Genomic DNA, 18,371 nt, shown 5'->3' on the forward strand with positions numbered 1-18,371 from the left:
TGAGCGGGGCTGTTGACCTGACTGTCTCTCTGCTCCTCGCCACAGGGGGCGCTAGCAGCAGTGGCGTCAGATCAGAAAAAGCTAAGGTATGGCAACATGACTCGTAAGACACCAGTCATGTTGCCATACCTTAGCAACAGGCATGATACATTTATTTTAAGAAGTACATTTTATTTTTTCCCCCGTTTCTACAGTTTCTTGGGCTGGATATGGCAGCCTGGAACGGTTGTTCAAGTGCAGCTAAACGTGTCATGTTAGTAAACGTGGCCACAATTAACAATAATGCATTGCACCTGTGCAGCTGACCTGCAGAACCTGGGAATATACCATTCTGTCAAGATGGGTAGAATACAATTATAATACCTTGTTAAAGTGGCCATTTTGTTAAAGTTTGCATTTGTAGTTATTTTACTGTAATTTAACAACATAATAACCAGCACAGATAGACAAAGAGACATTATTGGATTTATATTTAAAAGTAACTTTTATTTTCCCCCCTGCCCTGGACCCAGGGTATGGCAGCTGCATGCATACCCCTGCCATACCCAGTTGACGCCCCTGGCTAGCAGCAGCAGCAGCTCCTCACCACAGGGGGCGCTAGCAGCAGCAGCAGCAGCAGTAGTTCCGGGTCAGACAGACAGTAAACAGTGCAGCAGCAGCAGAGCTAACATGCTAACAGCTTAGCCCACAGAATCCTGGTTTTATTCTTATTTACACTTTTATTGCTGCTCGTTTTGGTTCATCAACACTGGAAACAAACTGCGACTCTTCTGTAGCAACATGGGTGAATATTTATACTGTTATTAATATCTTTATTATTCATTTTATCAGTGAATTAAACATGCTAGCCAGCTAACAACACCATGGGTGATGTTATGTTATCACAACACCATGGGTGATGTTATGTTATCATCATCATCATTGTCATGTTGTTGTATTGGTGAATTAGACATGCTAGCTACAGCTGACTGTGAAGTTACAGTGATTGAATTCTTTAATGCAGGGGTCCTCAACGTTTTCAGGCCAAGGACCCCTTAGCTGAGAGAGAGATGAAGCAGGGACCCATTAGTGGAGAGAGAGATGAAGCAGGGACCCCTTAGTTGAGAGAGAGATGAAGCAGGGACCCCTTAGTTGAGAGAGAGATGAAGCAGGGACCCCTTAGCTGAGAGAGATGAAGCAGGGACCCCTTAATTGAGAGAGAGATGAAGCAGGGACCCTTAGCTGAGAGAGATGAAGCAGGGACCCCTTAGTTGAGAGAGAGATGAATGAAGCAGGGACCCCTTAGTTGAGAGAGAGATGAAGCAGGGACCCCTTAGTGGAGGGAGAGATGAAGCAAGGACCCCTTAGTTGAGAGAGAGATGAAGCAGGGACCCCTTAGTGGAGAGAGAGATGAAGCAGGGACCCCTTAGTTGAGAGAGAGATGAAGCAGGGACCCCTTAGTGGAGGGAGAGATGAAGCAAGGACCCCTTAGTTGAGAGAGAGATGAAGCAGGGACCCCTTAGTTGAGAGAGAGATGAAGCAGGGACCCCTTAGTGGAGGGAGAGATGAAGCAAGGACCCCTTAGTTGAGAGAGAGATGAAGCAGGGACCCCTTAGTTGAGAGAGAGATGAAGCAGGGACCCCTTAGTTGAGAGAGAGATGAAGCAGGGACCCCTTAGTTGAGAGAGAGATGAATGAAGCAGGGACCCCTTAGTTGAGAGAGAGATGAAGCAGGGACCCCTTAGTTGAGAGAGAGATGAATGAAGCAGGGACCCCTTAGTTGAGAGAGAGAGAGAGAGATGAAGCAGGGACCCCTTAGCTGAGAGAGAGAGAGAGATGAAGCAGGGACCCCTTAGTTGAGAGAGAGATGAAGCAGGGACCCCCACAACCTGTTCATAGATTCCATATAGTTTCATTGTTTGACAGCACAATCATCAGTGTATTTTGGATTCATGTCAATTTGTGTTTTCAGATATTTAACCACTTGAACCGTCAATACTTAATAAACTTGACCTTTTACTCTGTACTTAGTCTGCTCTTTTTCCCCTCTACACCAAACCTCTTGGCCAAAAATAGCAGATCTACAAGCTCACAACGCCTCGCAGCGCGAGGCGTTGTGAGCTTGTAGATCTGTTGTGAGCTTGTAGATCTGCTATTTTTGGCTAAAGTTCTCAAAGTATCGGTTCAAGTGGTTAATATTAAAGAAGAGAAAAAAGTTTCTCACTCACTCAAAGATTTGGAGGACCCCCTGTAGTAACTCTGAGGACCCCCTAGGGGTCCCGGACCCCCTGTTGAAGACCCCCTGCTTTAATGTTAATTTAACTCTAGAACCAGCCTGTCCTGTCTTCTATAGCAGAGCTTCTCAACCTGTGGGTCGGGACCCCCAGGGGTCCCCACATTATTTTTTGGGGGGTCCCCAGATGATTAACCTAATGGGCAACATTGTTTTCTCTCTCAACAGTAAACAAACCTACATAAGTGTGAGTGTATAGAGGGTTAGGGTTATATGTTAGTGTGAGTGTATAGAGGGTATGTGCACAGTAAACAAACCTACATAAGTGTGAGTGTATAGAGGGTATAGAGGGTGTATAGAGGGTATAGAGGGTGTATAGAGGGTATGTGAGTGTATAGAGGGTATGTGCACATTTATAAAGTGACAATCTATCTGTACACCCCTCTTATTTCTGCAGATATTTCGGTAGCACTTTATAATGAAGTACCTCAATAAAGGCTAATTAACAGCTAATAAGGCACTTATTAACAATGAATTAACAGCTAATAAGGCACATTAAGTCCTAATAGTGCATTTATAAACCCTTTACTATGCACTTATTATGAGATCAATTAACACTAACAAATCCTTAATAAAATCTTTATTATAACAGTATAAACAATTAATTAAGCCTTTATTAACACTTTATTAGGCAATTTAAAGCCACCTATTCTAAAGTGGGAACACATCGGGTACACCCGCCACTCTGACATGTCGGAAAGGAGACATGTCAGAGTGGCGGGTGTACCCGATGTGTTCCCACTTTAGAATAGGTGGCTTTAAATTGCCTAATAAAGTGTTAATAAAGGCTTAATTAATGACTTGTTGTTGTTTATACTGTTATAATAAAGATTTTATTAAGGATTTGTTAGTGTTAATTGATCTCATAATAAGTGCATAGTAAAGGGTTTCTAAATGCACAATTAGGACTCAACCGACATGTCAGAGTGGCGGGTGTACCCGATGTGTTCCCACTTTAGAATAGGTGGCTTTAAATTGCCTAATAAAGTGTTAATAAAGGCTTAATTAATTGTTTATACTGTTATAATAAAGATTTTATTAAGGATTTGTTAGTGTTAATTGATCTCATAATAAGTGCATAGTAAAGGGTTTATAAATGCACTATTAGGACTTAATGTGCCTTATTAGCTGTTAATTCATTGTTAATAAGTGCCTTATTAGCTGTTAATTAGCCTTTATTGAGGTACTTCATTATAAAGTGCTACCGATATGTCATTATATTTTAATTATAACACTGAATAAATCACACTTTGATACAATATAAAGTATACAATAAAAACATATTTTATTGTCCCCGCACGCAGCTATAAATGTCTAAAATGCTGGCAACAGAAGTGAGTTGTACACCCCTAAGTGAAAATGTCCAAATTGTGCCCAAGTGTCAATATTTAGTGTGGCCACCATTACTGTCCAGCAGCACCTTAACCCTCTTGGACAAGGAGTTCAGCTTCACAGGTTGCCACTGAACCCTCTCCCAGTCCTCCATGATGACATCTCAGAGATGGTGGATGTTAGAGGCCTTGCACTCCTCCACCTTCTATTTAGGGATGCCTCACTGATGCTCAATAGGGTTGAGGTCTGCAGACATGCTTGGCCAGTCCATCACCTTTACCCTCAGCTCCTTAATTAAGGCAGTGGTGGTCTTGGAGGTGTGTTTGGGGTCGTTATCATGTTGGAATTAGCTCTGGTCCATGGCGTCACCTCCAGTGACACTCTGACAGACCCGTCGGCAAATGAATAGACCGCGTTTTCTCAGCCCCTACCAGTGCTCAACTTGAGTCAAAATAAACTAAACTACTTCACTACTCACCAAACCAAAGGTAGTTTTGTGTTGTTGAAAGTCTATCGACCGCCACTTATTTCTGGGTTGTGAACCGTTGTGTCTGCGGTGGCCGCTGGGTGGCTCGAGGTGGGTGCGTTTTATTTCATAACATAATGTATTTTACAGAGTAGGTGGGCTCCCAAAGCCCCATGGTCAACAAGCGCCCCCGGGGGCACCCTGGGGTGCCGTGACGGCAGTCCAGGGGTGCCGAGAGATTATTTGATAATATTTGGAATTTATTTGGACACACAAATATTTAGTATCATTTTGAACTTGAAGTACAAAGTTATTTTCAGTCAGTTCTAACCAAAATGGCTGTTATCTCAACGTTTTCCTCACAACATAATCACTAAAATATCGTCACTGTCGGGCAGAAACCTCGTATCTCCAAGTTTCAAATGTGTACGTCTTTTGGTAAAGCAAAGCTCTGCTTCATCATACAAGACTGTCACACAAAACGAGTGAAAACAGCAGATCTACAAGCACACAACGCCTCGCGGCGAGGCGTTGTGTGCTTGTAGATCTGCTGTTTTCACTTGTTTTAAATCATTTTTAAAATGGTAAATACAAAACTGGCTTTCAAGCAGTTTCAAGGGGCACACTTGACCCTTCTCAGGGGCCACCAAAGGTCCCCAGGACCAGTGGTTGAGAAACACTGCTGTAGGCGAGAAGCTCTAGTCTTAGTTCTCCTCACCTGTTTTAATGACACCATCTGAAACAAATACGTTTATCTTGGTCTCATCATGTTTTAATGACACCATCTGAAACAAATACGTTTATCTTGGTCTCATCATGTTTTAATGACACCATCTGAAACAAATATGTTTATCTTGGTCTCATCATGTTTTAATGACACCATCTGAAACAAATACGTTTATCTTGGTCTCATCATGTTTTAATGACACCATCTGAAACAAATACGTTTATCTTGGTCTCATCATGTTTTAATGACACCATCTGAAACAAATACGTTTATCTTGGTCTCATCATGTTTTAATGACACCATCTGAAACAAATACGTTTATCTTGGTCTCATCATGTTTTAATGACACCATCTGAAACAAATACGTTTATCTTGGTCTCATCATGTTTTAATGACACCATCTGAAACAAATACGTTTATCTTGGTCTCATCATGTTTTAATGACACCATCTGAAACAAATACGTTTATCTTGGTCTCATCATGTTTTAATGACACCATCTGAAACAAATACGTTTATCTTGGTCTCATCATGTTTTAATGACACCATCTGAAACAAATACGTTTATCTTGGTCTCATCATGTTTTAATGACACCATCTGAAACAAATACGTTTATCTTGGTCTCATCATGTTTTAATGACACCATCTGAAACAAATACGTTTATCTTGGTCTCATCATGTTTTAATGACACCATCTGAAACAAATACGTTTATCTTGGTCTCATCATGTTTTAATGACACCATCTGAAACAAATACGTTTATCTTGGTCTCATCATGTTTTAATGACACCATCTGAAACAAATACGTTTATCTTGGTCTCATCATGTTTTAATGACACCATCTGAAACAAATATTTTTATCTTGGTCTCATCATGTTTTAATGACACCATCTGAAACAAATACGTTTATCTTGGTCTCATCATGTTTTAATGACACCATCTGAAACAAATACGTTTATCTTGGTCTCATCATGTTTTAATGACACCATCTGAAACAAATACGTTTATCTTGGTCTCATCATGTTTTAATGACACCATCTGAAACAAATATTTTTATCTTGGTCTCATCATGTTTTAATGACACCATCTGAAACAAATACGTTTATCTTGGTCTCATCATGTTTTAATGACACCATCTGAAACAAATACGTTTATCTTGGTCTCATCATGTTTGCCAGACCCAGGGGGTCGGCCTACAAAAGGCTTTGTCGGTCTGTCGGTCTGTCGGTCTGTCGGTCGGTCCCTCTTTTCCTCAGTGTGCCTGTGTTTGCCTCTGACTGCTCATCTGCCCCTCCCTTCCCTTGCTCGGCTGATTGCCTTGAGTGCCGTCACCTGTACAGGACCAGCTGAGTTGAGTTGGCTGACGAGCTGCTGACACTATAAATTCCTCAGCCCATCTACAAGCTCACAAACATTTCCAGCTGCTCAGCCTATACAATCCTGTGTGTTCATGTGTTAGTTCAGTGCCATACTAGTCAAAACAGCCGATCTACAAGTTTTCATTGCGGGTCTGGCAGAACCAGGTGACCTGGTCTAGTTTAATGACACCATCTGAAACAAATATGTTTACAGGGTTTCCTGCAGGAAAAAGTCTTGACCAGGGGGGGGATTTCGCGCGTGCGCCGAAATTTTTTGATAATTAATTAATGAAATCGAGTAATTAATTCATTTAATTTTTAATATTAATTCTTATTTTTGCCCTATAAAAAACACATGAATGTGCCCATGATGACGGAAAACACAACTACATGCTATCATCCACATTTATTCAACATTGAATAACTACGTTTTTCACAGGACAGTGTAACTTGTTTTTTTCCCCCAGGTTAATCAACCAGCACTCGTGCCATATAAATAGAAGTCTACAGCACAGTAAAAAAACAACAACATTGGTGTAAAGTAACTAAGTAGATTTACTTAAGTAGCCTACTGTACTTATACTGTACAAAGGAGATTTTCAGGTATTTGTACTTTACTTGTGTCGTGAGTAAATGAGAAGAGCTCTCTCTCTCTCTCTCTCTCTCTCTCTCTCTCTCTCTCTCTCGACGCAATCTACGACTCGCTGTGCAGCTGTGTCACTGTCAAGTTGACCTAGGCTAGGCTCGCCTCTCAGGCCGCACTCAGACTGGAACGTTCTGTGTTCAGTGCGAGTCTGTTCCGTTTGGAAAGTCTGTTCCAAAAAAGAATACATTTCCCACAATGCTTTGCGGACGTGGGCCGTCCAGCGAGAGGCGGAAGTGTAAGTGGATTTCGAGCGTGTAGTCTTTTTGGAGTTGGCGTCGGTGGACAGTACTGCTGCTGCTTGGTGACACCTGTTGGGCAAAATGTTGTTTAGAGGACGCAAAAGGGCGCTTGTATTGGCGGTGTTGGTGGCGAGGAGAAGGAGAAGGAGGGAGAAGCGGCTTGAAATGGCCAGGAGAACGAGGGAAGAGGAGAGACAGCGCGATGATCACTGCAGACCGAAGGCTCAACGCACTGTAGTGTAGTGGACTACAAGTGTGCTCTGCCCAGTTTCGCCGCAGAACGGTGGTTCTCTCCTATTGGTTGGCAGCTGAACCCTGCCTTCTGTCTCATCAAGTGCAGCTTGTCTGCTCCCCAGTGCTCGCCTACAACTGTCTCTGTGCGAGTCGTGAGCAAGTTGGACGCAACCACACAACACCACACGACTCGCACTCGACTTCAAACCACTCGACTCCCATCCGGAATGCATTGCGCTGTGCCTGCCACCCGCCTCCCCCACACGACACGCACTCGTTTTTGTGCCTTTAGGTCTGTAGCCGGCCTCAGAGAACTTCAAAAGAAGTTAACGACCGTCAATTAAGCAGCTGCATGCGCTGCTCTGCTCTCCTGACAGTGAGGCACAAGTAACTTCACATGGCTGCCATGTTTGAAAGATAGGGTTGGTATGGGGGTTAAACATGCAATTTCGCGAAAGCGATCATGCCTAGTACATTGTTGGAGGTCCAAAAAGTTTTTTTGAAAAAAAAAAAATATATATATATATATATATATATATTTTTTTTTTAATACCCTTGGGGGGGGCGGGGGGGTTTTCTGGCCGGGCGGGGCGCCTGGCCTGTAAAGTGCTGCAGGAAACCCTGGTTTATCTTGGTCTCATCAGAACACAGAAGAACATCCTTAGTTTTCTCTCTCTCTCTCTCTCTTAGTCAGGGAAAATTATCAGAATACCTGTCAAATCTGGTAATAAATTCCTTACCAAACAATTTCTTCACCAATGTGTCTGTAAAGGTGTCTAGTAACATATCTAACAAAGATTGAAATTCAACATCCCTTGCAAAATATTTGACAGCTAGGGTAATTCTGGGTCTCATTCACTTACTATACACTGTACTAAAAGGGAAAAAATCACTCCCAAAAATATGCTTTAAGTGGGATGTGAGGGGTCTAACTAGGGATGTTGACTTTCAATCTTAGTTAGGCGCTGTACAGACATTTGCTTGAAACATCTTCTCCGTATCGTCTGAGAATGGCCACTGGAGGCGCCGTACTAATGCATTGTCAATGGAAGGTTGTTTGGTGTTTTGTCGTTGCCGTGTCTCGTGGCCAAAAGACAGGCTGTGGTTGAGCTAGAGACACGGCAACGACAAAAAAACAAACAACCTTCCATTGACAATGCATTAGTACGGCGCCCCCCTCCCCTCCTCTCCTCTCCTCTCCTCTCCCCCTCTCCTCTCCCCCTCTCCTCTCCCCTCCTCTCCTCTCCTCTCCTCTCCTCTCCTCTCCTCTCCTCTCCTCTCCTCTCCCCCTCTCCTCTCCTCTCCTCTCCTCTCCTCTCTCTCTCTCTGTGTTTATAATGGTTCTTAAAGGTCTCTCTCCCCCCCCAGCCTCCTCTCCTCTCCCCCTCTCCTCTCTGCGTCTGCTGGTCTCTCCGGTGCGTCTGATGTCGGCGGCCATGTGGCATCTGGTTGCCCGGCAACCGGGGAGCCCCGCCCACAGGGGGCATTATGGGATGCTGGAGGACTTCGTCTCCGTGGCGACGGAGAGCATCCCAGAGCTGTTGACGGACAGGCAGAGGACCCTCCTCCTTCTGAGTCTCAGAGCCAAGGTCAGTATTGGAACCACAGCTCCCTGCCTCAATCAAAGAGATCCCCACGTTCGGTGCTTTTAAAGGGCAGTTGAAGCAATGGTTAAAACGCTCACAAACATGTAACCACCTATATGAAAATATTGTTGCCTGTACGAATTACTCTGCCAGGTTAGTCTCTCCTGTGTGGTTTTTAACTTACTTCTGGCACTAGGAGGCACCGTGTCGCACTAGGCACTCTGCTGCACCAAGCACCTTGTTTTTGTTGTGTTGTTGTTCGCCCTGTACTGTTCTGTTCTGGTTTTTGTTAGTCTTGTTTTGTTTCATGTTTTATGTCCTGAGGACAACGGATGAAATGTAGCTTTAAGCTAACTCTGACTGGTTTACACTAAGATCTTTGTATGTTGTATTATGCAATATGTCATTATCTCTGTGTTCATGAACTGGTACTGTCCTGTCCTGTCTAAATAAACACATAAAGTAAGTAAAGTAAGAGAGAGGACCCTGCTAGGTCAGTAAGAGAGAGGACCCTGTTACTGCTGAGTCAAGGTTAGTAAGAGAGAGGACCCTGTTACTGCTGAGTCAAGGTCAGCTAAGAGAGAGGACCCTGTTACCCGGAAAAAAAAGCAAAAAAAGAATCTGCTTTAAGTAGCATATAACTGGTCAAACTAGGGGGTTTTCATTCTGAATCCATTGCAAACATCCGTTTTGCATAAAAAAACATTCATTGGGCTAAAACGGCCACCACGAAAGTGTTAAAAGTGATGACTCATCACTTTTCATCACTAAACCATAGTCTTGTAGGGCAGTTTTTTAGCCCAAGGAATGTTTGACCAGTTATATGCTACTTAAAGCAGATTGTTTTTTTGCTTTTTTTCCCTGTAATGTAAAGTTAATGGGACACCAATTGCATTGCTCAATTATGGCAGTACCATGGGGTGCCCATCTTGGCACCCATCATAAAATGATTAAGTATGTTATGGACAACATCTGTGCCAAATTTGGCGAATTTGCGAGAATCTGAACCAAAATATCCCTGGGGCCCCCGACTATAAGGCAAGAAGGCAACTTCACTCACGGGTTCCTATAATACTTTTTAAACATGTTCACTTCAACTGTCCATCTTACTTGAAACAATCCCTGTAGCCATACACATACACACTCACTGTGGCCTATATGTATTCTTAATTTGGGCCCACCTTGGGCCCTAGTAACTCCTAGTAACCCCCCACCCCCGGTACGCCCCTGCATATGGTCATGTGAATATATGGGACCCACCATCTTCAAACTGGCCCACCGCAGAGCCGTTCGGACATCCAGTTATCTTGGCCTGCACACATAAGACACATTTTTGGACACTGCTCCTACACATTTTGGCCTAAAATCACGCTGCGACCTGGCGGTCGCTTATCTCCCCATTAGGGAGTCTTACTGGTTATTATTTGTGTGACAATAAATGAATGGTAACATGATGACGACATGTCCTTATATGGGTATGAATAAATGAACAGTATCCTGTCCCTCTCAGATGACCCAGGAAGTGTTCAGCGGTGACCCCTGTGACCCGGAAGTGATCCAGCAACACCTGGAGCGGATCCAGGCCATCGCCATGGGAACGGTGAGTTAACCCTTTAAGACCTGGGTATTCAACCTGCGGCCCGGGGGCCACGATGAGGCCCTCACCAAGGGGGTCACAACGTGGGGGAAAGGGGGACTGAGTTACCAGGGCCCGAATTGGAGGGGCCTTCATTATTGTATACTTTAGCTATTGAAAAATAGCAGATCTACAAGAGCTTGTATATCTGCTATTTTTGAAAAGTCGTGAAAATAATGTGTTTGTATTTTTTAAGCGTCCGTGGCCAAATACATGTAATTCTGGGGGTCCTTCACATGAAAAGGTTTGAGCACCACTGACATACAGTAGAAACATACGTTTTTCAAAAAAACAAAAGTGGCCGATCTACAAGCTCACAGCAGCTCGCATGCGCGACACGTTGTGAGCTTGCAGATCGGCCACCTTCAGACGCAGAGACACGTTGTGAGCTTGCAGATCGGCCACCTTCAGACGCAGAGACACGTTGTGAGCTTGCAGATCGGCCACCTTCAGACGCAGAGACACGTTGTGAGCTTGCAGATCGGCCACCTTCAGACGCAGAGACACGTTGTGAGCTTGCAGATCGGCCACCTTCAGACGCAGAGACACGTTGTGAGCTTGCAGATCGGCCACCTTCAGACGCAGAGGTTTCACAAGAACCGCATTTATCACATTTCTGACAATTTGCTTCCTGTTTTCCAAAAGGCTTTTGGAAACGCTGCTATTGTCCAATGAAACGCTGCTATTGTCCAATGAAACGCTGCTATTGTCCAATGAAACGCTGCTATTGTCCAATGAAACGCTGCTATTGTCCAATGAAACGCTGCTATTGTCCAATGAAACGCTGCTATTGTCCAATGAAACGCTGCTATTGTCCAATGAAACGCTGCTATTGTCCAATGTATTTGCATAGTCATGATAGAAACGCTGCTATTGTCCAATGTATTTGCATAGTCATGATAGCAAACACAAAATTGCATGTTTAACCCCATAACAAACCCCATCTTTCAAACATGGCAGCCATCTTTGTTTACATTTTAGGAAAACATAATGGCTGCTATCTCATGAATGCCTGAACGGATTTCCAAGCGGATTTCTTTGTTTGAAAGCTGTGAACAGTGTGCACACACACGTGGTGCATGATCTAGGCATGGACGTGCACGATCCGTGCACTATAAATTACATGGAAGTCTATGGAGACCATGGCATCTTGGACCTTCAAAGAGATTTAATTGATTGCAACAAAAGTGTTAAGAACGCATTTGAAATGAAATGTGTGTGTGTGTGTGTGTGTGTGTGTGTGTGTGTGTGTGTGTGTGTGTGTGTGTGTGTGTGTGTGTGTGTGTGTGTGTGTGTGTGTGTGTGTGTGTGTGTGTGTGTCAGTATGATGGACAGGTCTCTCAGGTCAGCTCCAGTCTGACATCTCTGGTTCAGAACATGATGGTCAGTCCACAGGAGAGACAGCGCCTCCTGCAGGTCAGTCTGGACAACTACAACAACAAATAGAAATACAGTTCCTATGAAACAGTGTGGGCTCCTGACTCTACTCTACAGAGTGTTAACTGTCATGTGAAGCTCAACCAATACTCCAGCTAACACCACTCCCAGATGTTTTTTCCACCAATTGCACCTCATTGGCTAAGGGCCCTGCCTTTGAACTTTCTGCAGTGGAAATATGCTGCGGAAATAAACGACTAGAAATAGTAACACACCATGTATTAGTTGGGTCTAAAATGGCAGTTCCGTGACCGTGGAGAGCAAAGGTCCGTTTCTCAATGGATTTGTCATCTAGGAGGGTTATTAAACAAATTTGGCCGGGGTGTCTTTTTTTAAATGGCTGGGAAAATGTTTGACAGCTAGAGTAATTTTCAGTCTAATTCATTTGCTATACACTACACTATAAAGGCAAAAATGACTCCCAAAAAATCTGCTTTAAGTGGGATGTGAGGGGTCAAACTAGGTGTTTTTAATTATTCTGAATTCATTGCAAGCATTTGTTTTGCATGAAAAACATTCCTTGGGCTAAAAACGTACCCCAAAAGGCTGTGAAAATGATGACTCATCACTAAACCATCGTATTGTGGGGTCATTTCTTGCCCAAGGAATGTTTTTCATGCAAAACAAATGCTTGCAATGGATTCAGAATAATTAAAAACACCTAGTTTGACCCCTCACATCCCACTTAAAGCAGATAATTTGGGAGTCATTTTTGCCTTTATAGTGTAGTGTATAGCAAGTGAATGAGACTGAAAATTACCCTAGCTGTCAAACATTTTCCCAGCCATTTAAAAAAAGACACCCCAGCCAAATGTGTTTAATAACCCTCCTAGATGACAAATCCATTGAGAAATGGACCTTTGCTCTCCACGGTCACGGAACTGCCATTTTAGACTCAACTATATGGGCACAAAGATCTACCCTTTGGCTGCTCCTCATTGGCTAAAGAATAGCAATAGAATTCTAGAGTTCAAAGCAGCCAAAGGTACGGCTCCTCCATACCTCCAAAACCTGATCAACCCCTACAACCCCCACCCGTTCACTCAGATCAGCCAACACAGCCAACATTATAGTGATGTATTATCTGCTTATTGTAAGTCGCTTTGGATTAAAAGCGTCTGCTAAATGCCTAAACTGTAAACCGTAGAGTCTATTTTTGCTACTACTATTTTAATATTGTTAAGAAAAGAATACCCTGTAATTGTACTCACTCACTTTGATACTAAAACAATATTGGTAAACTGGTATCCGAGTGAATATGTTTTGACCCACTAGAGCCTGGGTCATGACACTGATCTCTCTCTCTCTCTCTCTCTCTCTCTCTCTCTCTCTCTCTCTCTCTCTCTCTCTCTCTCTCTGTGTTGTGTCTATGTCTCTCCACCACAGGAAGTGCTTGACCAGAGGTTTGAGGCGGGGCTTCAGGCTCTGCTCTGTGACTTCCTGTCCAACCTGGACCGCACGCTGCCCACGCTGAGCTTCAAACAGGTCCTCACGCACACACACACGCACGCACGCACGCACGCACGCACGCACGCACGCACGCACGCGCGCGCGCGCGCGCGCGCCCACGCACACACAGACACGCATCAGTGTTTCCCCTATATGCATTAACACTTTGCAAGCCACGGGGAGCCCCTTAATATTAAAACCGTAATATACCGGACATCTGAGCAAGGAGTCTCAGCCGCGCCGTCTTTTACCGTACTGGGTCATTAAAAACGAAATAAATGATTTTTATCCAAAAATCGGCAATCGTCTAACCTTCCCTAGTCACCACTCGTCCATCGATAGCTCATGGCTGCTCTGACATGAAGCAGAAGTGACGTCAGGTCCATTCCTTCCAGAGGCTTCCTAGCAGCCACCCATTTACTGTTTATACACGAGTGCTACTACAGCAGGAGTGCTGCGGGCTATGCGAGCAAAACTGTTCATATCTACTCTTGAGTCATCCGTGGATCATTTGAGCAGACATTTACGTGAACGGATCGCGCAAGCGAAACGCACGGGAGAAGACGCCTCGGCCAAAACAGCCACTCTATCCCAATGGAGATCCAGATAATCACGGTGAGCTAACGACCTGGGGATTGAAAAAAAAGAAAAAAACAACGGCGCGGTCCAAGAAGGAGGGGTGGCGGGCTCATGTTTATAAACATAATATTACGTCTCAGATCATAATACAATAATAGAAATTTCACGGCTAATCTACCAACAAGCCATTCTATTTCGGCTAGCAAAGTGTTCCTTAAAATCCGGCCGCCGCTCTATGATTTTTTTTTTTTATAATTATATTTTTTTTGCAGAGGAATTATTTTCACAACAACGTGACTCATGTTTAGAATACGGTTGTTCTCTCGGTTAGGTACGGCTGGAAGGAGATTATAGCTCTCCTCTGCTACACTCATTGATTGGATGGAGAAACAGCTGTGCACCAAACAGCACTCGCACAGGCACTGTTGTATTATGGAACAGGAGAAGTTTACTTGTTGTCGTCGTCGTCGTCCCCCCCCCCCCCCCCCCCGCAACTCTCCCCCCTCCTTCAGCTTCTGCCTAGGGGAAACACTGCGCACGCACACACACACACACACACACACACACACGCACACGCACACGCACACACACACACACACACCGATAACCTAAGCTCACAACGCGTCGTACTGTGTTATTTTTGAATTATTTTTTAGCTATTTCTTTATTGGAATCCTGAAAAGTAGCATTTTTTTTTAATCTCAAATGTTCTTATGTTAACTTTATGAACTTAAATACAAATACATTGGACATAAAAAACACCAATAAGTATAAGTCATTAAGTTATTAATATAGACTGAAGTAATGAAACCGGGTTTGCGTGTTTGGAACAGCTGAAATCAATCATAATATCAGTACCAAAAAACAAGTGTGTGTGTGTGTGTGTGTGTGTGTGTGTGTGTGTGTGTGTGTGTGTGTGTGTGTGTGTGTGTGTGTGTGTGTCAGGCTGCCAGCTGGTTGGACGCTGCCAGTGGATTGGAGGACTGTCTGCAGGAGGTGGAGTCAAAGAGGGAGGAGCTAAAGAACCTGCTGACCAATCAGAACTGTCGGGAGAGGACCGTCAGCGCTATGGGTAACACACACACAAACACACACACACACACACACACACACACACACACACAAACACACACACACACACACACACACACACACACACACACACACACACACACACACACACTCATACAGTCACACACACACACTCAATGTTATTTATCAGGTTTTCGCTCCGTGTTCACTGCGTGTCTTATTTCACACAGAGAAGATAAATCCATACACGAGGATCCATGAGTCAGACAGACCTGCCAACATGTACGCATTTTGCCTACAAAGCACACATTTTAAGTGTCAATACGCAGGTACGATGTTTTCCCCTCATTGCTACGCAACTTGGGGGGATGGGCGCGCCGTGGTATAACAACACATTATACAACAGGTAGTCGGGCTCTCAATGGAAAACAGGCTCTCCAACCGTGCATATAACGAGCACTACTGCACTGTCTCTCATCAATTAAAGAAATCAGCTGCGTTGGTCACGAAAGACAGCAAGCGCTCCTTTCTCCCCACACTATGCTAGGCGGCTAGGCTAGCGGTTTTCATGTGACATAGTAGCTAAATGTGGCATTAAGAAATTACAAATTCCTATCGAATATCTTAATTACAATGAAATAAAGTTGACATGTTTTTTTTTTAAGGGCAACAGTTGTATAATCGCAATATTACACTGGAGGGTCTGCATTAACACTCCAGCCCTTCCTACGTAACTCGCCTGTCGGCTCGTTCCTGCGGCAAGGCTGTCGTGCAGGATAACGTGTTATATGCACACCCTCTGGTGTAATATTGCTAAATTCTGCAGCATACTAGGCCAAACATTTTGGCTCCCTGCCGTGTAGTTCCTCCCAGGCACCACTTGAATGGTGTGTGAATGGGGCGCATGGCGCTGGGGAGCACTAGAACAGAAGATATGCTAGTTTTTTCGGCAGAAGAAGAATTGAACCAAATGGAAGAGTTTCAATTAAGATAAACTTTTAAAACACTCCTCTGAATTCACATGTCATAGCAGCCACGATGGTGAGAATGAAATGGTTATGTTGTTGTCGCTCCTCTCCTCACCGCGACGCGACCGCGGTTTTAATCAAGTGAATCAAAACTGTGAAAAGTGATGACTCATCACTAAACCATACTAAACCATAGTTTTGTAGCGTCCATTTCTAGCCCAAGGAATTTTTTTCGTGCAAAACAAATGCTTGCAATGGATTCAGAATCATGAAAACCCCCTAGATAGACCCCTCACATGCTACTTAAAGAAGATTTTTTTGGGGGGTCTTTTTTCTCTGTATGGTAAGTGCATTAGAGCCTCCAGATCCCATGGGAAAAGTGCTTGGATCCGTCAATTTTTGAATTCGGCGCACAAAAATACCCCTAGGTGCAAATTTCACGCTTTCTGCCGGAAGTGAACACCTTTTTCACATATTTCTCCCACTAATAGTCTATACAAAGATTTGCACACATTTTCACAACTTTTTTTCAAAAATAGCAGATCTATGAGCTCGCTGTGAGCTTGTTCATCTGCTATTTTTCATACTGCCATTTTAGACACAATGTTATGTTATAGTAACCATGGTAACCTGCCCCCCCCCCCCCCCAGTGGGATCCACAGCAGAGGACCGCCTCCTCTCCGCCTGGCTCCGCCCCCGACGGACGGACAAACCGGCCAATCGGTGCTCGCCTGCCGACGAACCGGCCAATGGCTGCCTTCCTCCTGTCGACGCCGAGCCTCCTGGCCCCGCCCATCAGCCGGAGCTGGAGCCAATGATAGAGGAGGTGGCCGGGGAGGAGGTGGTGATTGGCCAGAGCGAGCTGTCACTCAGACGGCCGGGCACCAATGGGGTAACGGCGCCCGGAGGCGTGGCCTCTGACCTCAGGTCAGTGGGCGGAGCCTCAACGCCGATAACAAATGTATTGATTACCCTGTACACACAAACGCACACGCACACACACACACACACACACACACACACACACACACACACACACACACACACACACACACACACACACACATACACACACACATTAGGGCATTCACGAATAGTGATTTTTGAAGCGGTGAAAACCGCTTCCAATGAGTGGCTTTGTGTGTCCCACGCCCATATATGGTCACTCCAGTCCAGAATGAACAGGTTTTTTCTGTCCCGTACGTCCAGAATAGGGTTAGGGTCACCGCAAGTTTTAGGTGATCAGCTATCCACCTAAAGTGAGAAAACAAGAGGAGGCCATCATAGTCAGTCACGGTGAAGTCCTATCACTGCGACTGACTAGTCTAGATCGACCAATCAGTGAACGGGGTGATGGGCCGCTCTGTCTGATAGTAAAAACAGAGAGATGTGTCGGGGTTCGCGTGGATAGCTCTTCACCGCGAGGAATGACATAATGTTGTAGTTTTATGACTTAAAAAGACTACACCGCGGGGGATAGCTTACCACCGCGGTGCCAACTATGATAGGGGCTTAACTGTTACTAAGAATGACTAAGTAGTGGTATTGATACTGTGTGCGTGTGTGCGTGTGTGTGTGTGGGGCTCAGGGATCAGATTGCTGCTTTAATTCCACCACAGAAGAAGAGTGGAGGACCCACACTGAAACTACAGCTGGCTCTGTCAGAGAGAGACAGGTAGGATGGAATGACATTTTTATTGTTCGTTTTTTGGTCGCATTCTTAACCGATTTCGTGCCGCCGACATGAAAGGGTTAATTGTCCAAGGTGCCGGTCGTTTTCTCCGTCCGCGGCCAGTCTCTTATTTTGAAGGCCGGAAGTAGATCGAGCAAACAATTCCTACTTGACGATGTTCAAGATTGACCCGGAAGTAGTTCTGGTCCGAAACGTAAACAGTGATGGAAGATGGATGCCTTCATGCTTGTGTTATTTTAGCGAGAATCCAATGCCATCCTTGGCATCAAAAGTGTTTTTTTGGAGAAAATGGACTGTAAAGATGAGAAAGACTGTTGGTTTCTATGGCAGGGGTTTTCAAAGTGGGTGACGGGGCACCCTGGGGTGCCGCGAGATCATTTGATAATATTTGGAATTCATTTGGACACTTGAAAAAATATTTAGTATCATTTTAAACTTGAAGTACATTTATTAGTACAGTTATTTTCACTCAGTTCTAACCAAAATGGCTGTTATCTCAACGTTTTCCTCGCAACGTAATCACTAAAATATCGTCACTGTCGGGCAGAAACCTCGTATCTCCAAGTTTCAAAATGTGTACGTCTTTTGGTAAAGCAAAGCCCTGCTTCATCATACAAGACTGTCGCACAAAACTAGTGAAAACAGACGATCTACAAGCACACAGCGGCTTTTTTCACTAGTTTAGATGAATCCATGTTTGTGCAGACAGCTTGTGTCC

At 44.3% G+C, this 18,371-nt stretch overlaps 1 protein-coding gene across 3 annotated transcripts in view; it reads left to right on the forward strand.

Moving 5' to 3' along the window:
• Window positions 1–766: 766 nt before the first annotated feature.
• Window positions 767–18,371, forward strand: part of LOC308280534 (uncharacterized protein) — a 42,642-nt gene continuing 25,037 nt past the window's right edge. The window contains exons 1-8 of one of the 3 annotated variants that reach the window (XM_080720847.1): window positions 767–784; window positions 8,642–8,862; window positions 10,370–10,459; window positions 11,819–11,911; window positions 13,319–13,417; window positions 14,906–15,032; window positions 16,611–16,887; window positions 17,549–17,635. In XM_080720847.1, the coding sequence (XP_080576973.1) occupies window positions 781–784; window positions 8,642–8,862; window positions 10,370–10,459; window positions 11,819–11,911; window positions 13,319–13,417; window positions 14,906–15,032; window positions 16,611–16,887; window positions 17,549–17,635 (998 nt within the window). In that variant the 5' untranslated portion in view covers window positions 767–780. Of the gene's footprint in view, window positions 785–8,641; window positions 8,863–10,369; window positions 10,460–10,810; window positions 11,083–11,818; window positions 11,912–13,318; window positions 13,418–14,905; window positions 15,033–16,610; window positions 16,888–17,548; window positions 17,636–18,371 lie in introns of those variants that run through there. The other 2 variants (XM_080720848.1, XM_080720849.1) reach the window with 2 other exon arrangements.

The sequence above is a fragment of the Nannobrachium achirus genome (assembly GCF_963921795.1).
Source record: "Nannobrachium achirus genome assembly, chromosome: 24".
NCBI lineage: Eukaryota > Metazoa > Chordata > Actinopteri > Myctophiformes > Myctophidae > Nannobrachium > Nannobrachium achirus.